Consider the following 6,857-nt stretch of genomic DNA (forward strand, 5'->3'; position numbering starts at 1 on the left):
TGGGATCGAGTCCTGCATCGGGCTCTCTGTTCAGCAGGGAGCCTGCTTCCCTCTCTCTCTCTCTCTGCCTGCCTCTCCATCTACTTGTGATTTCTCTCTGTGGGGTAGATAAATAAAATCTTTTAAAAAACAATTCTTTAAAAAAAAAAAATCTTGGAACACTGAAAAAAAAAAAAACTTGAACAAAATGAAACCCCAGCTGCCACTTTGCACCTCAAAAGTTTGAGGCAACCTCAAAAGTTGGAATCTAAGTACAAAGGATGGGATAGAAGAGAAATGGTGCATTGAGTTCTGGTCCTAATTTGCCTTCTTCCAGACTTCTTTAACATGAAAGAGAAGTCATGTTAAAGAAGTGGCTCAGTGGGTTAAGGCCTCTGCCTTCGGCTCAGGTCATGGGATCGAGCCCCGAGTCGGGCTCTCTGCTCAGCAGGGAGCCTGCTTCCTCCTCTTTCTCTCTCTGCTTGTCTCTCTGCCTACTTGTGATTTCTCTGTCAAAAAAAAAAATAAATAAAATCTTTACAAAAAAAACCAACAAAGAAAATGAAAGAGAAATAAATTTCTATATTGCCAAGAAAAAATAAGTAAAATAAAAGTATAGTGTTTTCCCTGTGGAATACTGAGAGCCACCGGGTTTGAAGATGGGAGAGAAAAGACCATCAACCCTTACAACCCTCATACTCCACCCAGATCCTCCAGGTGCTGGTGGCTTGCTAGGACTTGAGATCACAGAGCAGGGGCACCCTTGATGTGAGGACTCTCACATGCGGAGAGGGATGCCAGGCTCTGACATGGTTGTCTTGTAGAGAAGGGGAGTTCTTTCCTCTCCAGCGTAGAGATTCCCAGAGTTGGAATATATTTACCAGTACAACGAAGTAAAAATATATGGGGAGCAGACATGAAATTGCTAAATTTTTTGTTTTGTGAAATAAGATCATCAAGGTTTTGTCCAAAAAATTACCATCTATTGATGGACATCTAGGTTCTTTCCATAAAAAATAAAAAAAAAAAAAAAGAAAAAAAATTACCATCTATTACCATCATAAATCAATAAAAGAATGAACGTTATAAAACCAAAGAGCAAGAAGATAGTAAGTTAAAAATAAATAAATAATTGAATACTCTTTTGTATTTTATTTCATTTCATCGAAATTCCTCATCTCCTTCATTTCTCTTATCTCAGAGTCTTGAGAAACACTTACCCTTCTTTCACAGGTGTATAGGAGGGAATTAATTAAAATCTATAAAGCCATGTTAATTTTCTGTTTAGAGACTTAGTATCTCCCTATTCTCGGTAGCAGCAGTTCTCAAACTTCAGCCTGATCAGCTGTAGTGCTTGCTAAAAACATCAGTTACTGAGTCCATCTGCAGGTGGTTGGTTCAGTAGGTCTGAGGTGGGCCCAAGAGTGTGCTTTTCTGATATGGTGCCAAATGATGTGGTTGCTGCTGATTGAAGATCGACACTACCTTCCAGGAAAAAGCTCAAACTCCTTATCAGGCCATGAAGGGTAAAAGTTAATCTACTCGAACAGACCTCAGGGACACCTGGGTGGCTCAGTCGGCTAAACCTCTGCCTTCAGCTCAGGTCATGATCTCAGGTCCTGGGATCGAGTCCCACATTGGGCTTCCTGCTCAGTGGGGAGTCTGCTTCTCCCTCTTTCAATCCCCCTGCTTGTGTCCTTTCTCTCTCTCTGGCAAATAAATAAAATTTAAAAAATAGAGTGACTTAAATAATATTAAATGATATAGAAGCTTTTTCTCCTGTAGTAGTGGAGAGGCATTACTGTGCAGGTTTAGGGTTTTTGGTAAAGTTAGGGGCCCTCCACATTCACATTCCAGCTAACAGGAAGGGGAGGGAGAATGGTGAGAGAAAATGGCTTCATATCTGAGAAGACTCCCCAGGACTTGCCCACATTGCTTCCCTGGCAGTGTGTTGGTGGAGGCCAGGTTCAGAAATGTGATATACAGCATGGGATCCTGTGCCTAGTTAAAACTAGAAGCTGAATGTGGAACAAATATTGGTGGGTAGTTGGTCTTCAGAAAAAAGAACCTGTTGGCAGTATCAGGTGCATGAAAGGGAGTGTTTCCTATGAAAGGGGCCACTTTAGGAAGAAAGAAATCAGGGTGTGTCCAGTGCAGTCCTACGTTAAAATAAGTTTCTTCTGAAAAATTTTTTAAAGATTTTATTTATTTATTTTACACAGAAAGAGAGAGAGAGAGAGAGAGAGAGAGAGAGAGCGAGCTCATAAGTAGGCAGAGAGGCAGACAGAGGGAGAGGGAGAAGCAGGCTCCCTGCTGAGCAGAGAGCCCAATGCGGGGCTCAATCCCGGGATCCTGTGACCATGACCTAAGCCGAAGGCAGAGGCTTAACCCACCGAGCCACCCAGGTGCCCCTGAAATATTTTCTTAATATGTTGTACATATCTCTATTACTGTACTTAATCACATTTCATAATTATGTGTTTACTTTTGTGTGGCTCTTGATTAATTGTTAAAAAAATTTATTTATTTGAGAGAGACAGAGATAATGAGAGAGAGCTTGAGTGGGAAGGAGAGGGAGAAGCGGGCTCCCTGCTGGGCAAGAAGCCCCACTTGGGGCTTGATCCCAGGAACCTGTGATCTTAACCTGAGCCAAAAGCAGACAGTAATCGACTGAACCACATCGGTGCCCCAATCTCTGATTAATCTTGAAGTTTTCTAAGTGTATGAATCAAAGTTTTTTTTTTTATGTATCTGTATCTTTATCTCATAATTTCTTTCTTCTTTCTACTTATTTATAAAGTCAGTACCTAGTACAATTTTTGGTACATGTTAAACACCCAATAAATACTCTTTGGATAACTGAGTTGATTCATCTTCTGTTGGTAAAGGTCTGTATTATTTCCTAGCTCTCTTCCATCTAACTCACGACTTGGCTGACCATCTTTCTACACACAGTATTCTCTTTACTGCGCTCTTTACATCTTTGTTTCTTAAAGTATAGATCAGAGGGTTAAGGGTGGGTGTGATGATTGTGTAAAAGAGAGAAAGGAACTTCCCCTCATCTTGGGAGCTGCTATTCTGTGGCTTCATGTACATGTAAATGATTGTTCCGTAAAACAGAGTTACTACTGTGAGGTGGGAACCACATGTATTAAGGACCTTACGCCATCTTGCCTTTGACTTGACCCTCATGACAGCTTGAGTGATAATTCCATATGAGATGAGAATTAGTGATATAGGTGCTAGAAGAAATACCACCCCAAGAGCAAAGACAGTGATCTCAATTACTTTTGAATAGACACAAGCCATCTTGATTAATGCTGGCATCTCACAGAAAAAATTATTCACTTCCCTGTTCCCACATCTGGGCAATTTCAAAGTCAAAGAGCAAACAATTAAGGCACTTCCAAGACCACCTAACCAGGCAGTGAGCACCATATTTTGGCAAAGCTGAGGGTTCATTATGACCATGTAGTGAAGTGGTTGACAGACAGCAGCATAGCGGTCATAGGCCATCACAGCCAAGAGAAGACATTCAGTGGATCCCAGGTCAAGGGCAAAGAAGAATTGGAGCACACACCCTCCATAGGTAATAGACTTTGTCGGACCCCATAGATTTACCAGCATCTGGGGGATAATGCTAGTTGCATAGCAGAGATCCAAGAAAGACAAATTGGCTAAGAAGAAATACATGGGTGTATGGAGCTGGGTGTCTAGGTAGGATACAAGAATGATGGTTGTGTTTCCTATCAGAGTCACAATATAGAAGATGAAGACCACCCCAGAGATGATGGGTTCTAATTGGGGCCGGTCAGAAAAGCCCAGCAGGATGAAATCTGTGGTGGAACTTCCATTGTTTGTGTCCATGGCTCTTCAGGAAATTCTAGGAGACAAACCAGAGTTATAATAAATAGCGTATACCCCAGGAAGAAATAAAAATCTCTGTAGTTAGAGTAGTGAGCCCAAATATGGACCCTCAACTTTAAGGTCAACTAATCTTCAGCAAAGTGGGAAAAAATATCCAGTAGCAAAAATAACAGTCTCTTCAATAAATGGTGCTGGGAAAATTGGACAGCTGTGTGTAGAAGAAGAAAACTCGACCATTCTTTTACACCATACACAAAGATAAACTCGAGATGGCTAAAAGACCTCAATATGAGGCAGGAATCCATCAGAATCTTAGAGGAGAATATAGGCAGTAACCTCTTCGACATTGGCCACAACAACTTTCAAGATATGTCTCCAAAGGCAAAGGAAACAAAAGCGAAAGTGAACTTTTCAGATTTCATCAAGATCAAAAGCTTCTGCACAGCAAAGGAAATAGTCAACAAAACAAAGAAGCAACCCATGGAATGGGAGAAGATGCTCAGAAATGACACTATAGACAAAGGGCTGATATCCAGGATCTATAAAGAACTCCTCAAATTCAACACACACAAAACAGATAATCATGTCAAAAAATGGGTTTATAAAAAATAAAAAATTAAAAAAAAATGGGCAGAAGACATGAACAGACACTTCTCCAGTGAAGACATACAAATGGCTAACAGACACATGAAAAAATGTTCATGATCACTAGCCATCGGGGAGATTCAAATCAAAACCACATTGAGATACCACATTACACCAGTTAGAATGTCCAAAATTAACAAGACAGTAAACAACAAATGTTGGAGAGGATGTGGAGAAAGTGGAACCCTCTTACACTGTTGGTGGGAATGCAAGTTGGTGCAGCCACTTTAAGCCACTCCTTAATTTCTTAAGGAGCTTCCTTAAAAAATTAAAAATAGAGCTTCCCTATGACCCTGCAATACCCCAACAGATGTAGGGAAGACAAGGGCTATGACCATGTTCATATGAACACACCCCAGTGTTCATAGTTGCCAAACTGTGGAAAGAACCAAGATGCCCTTCAACGGACACATGGATAAGGAAGATATGGTCCGTATGTACTGTGGAGTATTATGCCTCCATCAGAAAGGGTGAATACACAACTTTTGTGTCAACATGGACAGGACTGGAAGAGATTATGCTGAGTGAAATAATTCAAGCAGAGAGAGTCCATTATCATATAGTTATGCTTATTTGTGGAGTCTAAGGAATAACATGGAGTACATGGGGAGATGGAGAGGAGAAGGAAGGAGGGGGAGACAAACCATGAGAAACTGTGGACTCTGAAAAACAATCAGGATTTTGTAGGGGAGGGAGGTGGGAGGTTGAATGAGCCTTGTGGTGGGTATTATGGAGGGCACGTATTGTATGGAGCCCTGGGTGTAGTGGATAAACAATGAATTCTGGTACACTGAAAAGAAATTAAATAAAAATTTAAAAGAAATCTCTGTAGTTTGCCATGAGTATCCCAAACTCAATTGTTTGTGTGTTCACTCCCATTTGGAACACCTCTGTTAACACTTTCCCTGGGTTAATTGCCCAATATTTCTCTCTCCATATTTACTCATAACCAGAGTGATCTAAAAATATGGTAAATGCATCACACTGAGTTGTAAATCATTGAAAGAGCTTAATAAGCCATGACACCTATAGTTCTATGTACCTGAAAAGCTAATAAATACATGTGTTAATGATATAATTTAGGAGCAGGGTATATTTTGAGGAGTTGTCCTTAATTGTAGACATAAGCATCACTCTGTCATGACAATTTTTTCCCTTATCAAAGGAGTGGAGTTTGGGGTCAAAAGTTAAATGATCCATTTTCTTGAGATAAACTTCACCATTTGGCAGTAGGATCACCTTCACCTTCACTCCCAGATGTGTGCATTCCAGCCATTGTAGTCTTCATCACCACCAACCTCCTCCTCAGTGTTGCCCCTTCTGTTCATTTTTGCAGACCCTGATGTTCCTCTGTCAATTTTAGTGTTCTTCACTATACTGTCCTTTTTTGTTGCATAAGTTTTGGGGGCCAGGAAATATAATTTTTCCTATTGACCTTCATTTCCATGTACAGCGGCCATGTATTTCTTTGAATACCTTTCATGACTGCTGTTACACCATTTAAGTAAATAGCCTTACTGTCTTGTCACAGAAGAAAACATTGAACTGTATGCTGAGTGCAATGAGTCAAACAGAAAGTCAATGATCATATGGTTTCCCTTGTGGAACATAAGGACAGCATGGACGATATTAGGAGAAGGGAGGGAAAGATGAAGGGGGCAGATCAGAGTGGAGACGAACCATGAGAGACTGCGGACTCTGAGAAACAAACTGAGGGTTTTATAGGGGAGGGGAGTTGGAGGACGGGTTGGCCCAGTGATGGGTATTAAGGAGGGCATGTATTGCATAGAGCACTGGGTGTGATGCATAAACAGTGAATCTTGGAACACTACCTAAAAAACTAATGACGTACTGCATAGTGACTAACATCACATAATAAAAAAAAATGTAAAAAAATTGAACTGTTAGTTCTAGATTTGGATATCATGTACCCACAGCAACCATCTGTGTTAGATCCTCCTCACCTGGCCATTCAGCAAAAGTAGCAAGGCAGTTTACTCGAACAAAAAGCAGCTTCTTAAATGATTTAGTGCATGATTTTTCCACGTGGAAATTAACAATCATAGGACTCAATCCTCTGGTTGCTTTGGAACCCTATTGATAAAATCTTATTTCACTTCTGAAAGATTACTGCAAAGAGATAAAACATATTTCACTACTTCTGAATACTTTATCATTAAATAGATGGAATATTTTGTTACTGAATTAGTTTTAATTTTTTAGTTTCTTTTTTTTGGTGTGTAATTTTTTTCATATAATTTCTGACCATGAACTTCAGAACTAGAGTTCTTTATATCCATGGTGGGTTTGGAGCCAAGAAATAATAAATTTATTTGCTGCAGTTATAGTAAATAAGATAAATTATT

General features: G+C 40.0%; 1 protein-coding gene across 1 annotated transcript; it reads right to left on the reverse strand.

The window, feature by feature from the left end:
• Positions 1-2,901: 2,901 nt before the first annotated feature.
• Positions 2,902-3,846, reverse strand: LOC131833299 (olfactory receptor 2W1-like). Its single transcript, XM_059176417.1, has one exon. The coding sequence runs from the start codon at positions 3,844-3,846 to the stop codon at positions 2,902-2,904; it is 945 nt and encodes a 314-aa protein (XP_059032400.1).
• Positions 3,847-6,857: the final 3,011 nt, after the last annotated feature.

The sequence above is a fragment of the Mustela lutreola genome, chromosome 6, assembly GCF_030435805.1.
Source record: "Mustela lutreola isolate mMusLut2 chromosome 6, mMusLut2.pri, whole genome shotgun sequence".
Taxonomy (NCBI): Eukaryota; Metazoa; Chordata; class Mammalia; order Carnivora; family Mustelidae; genus Mustela; species Mustela lutreola.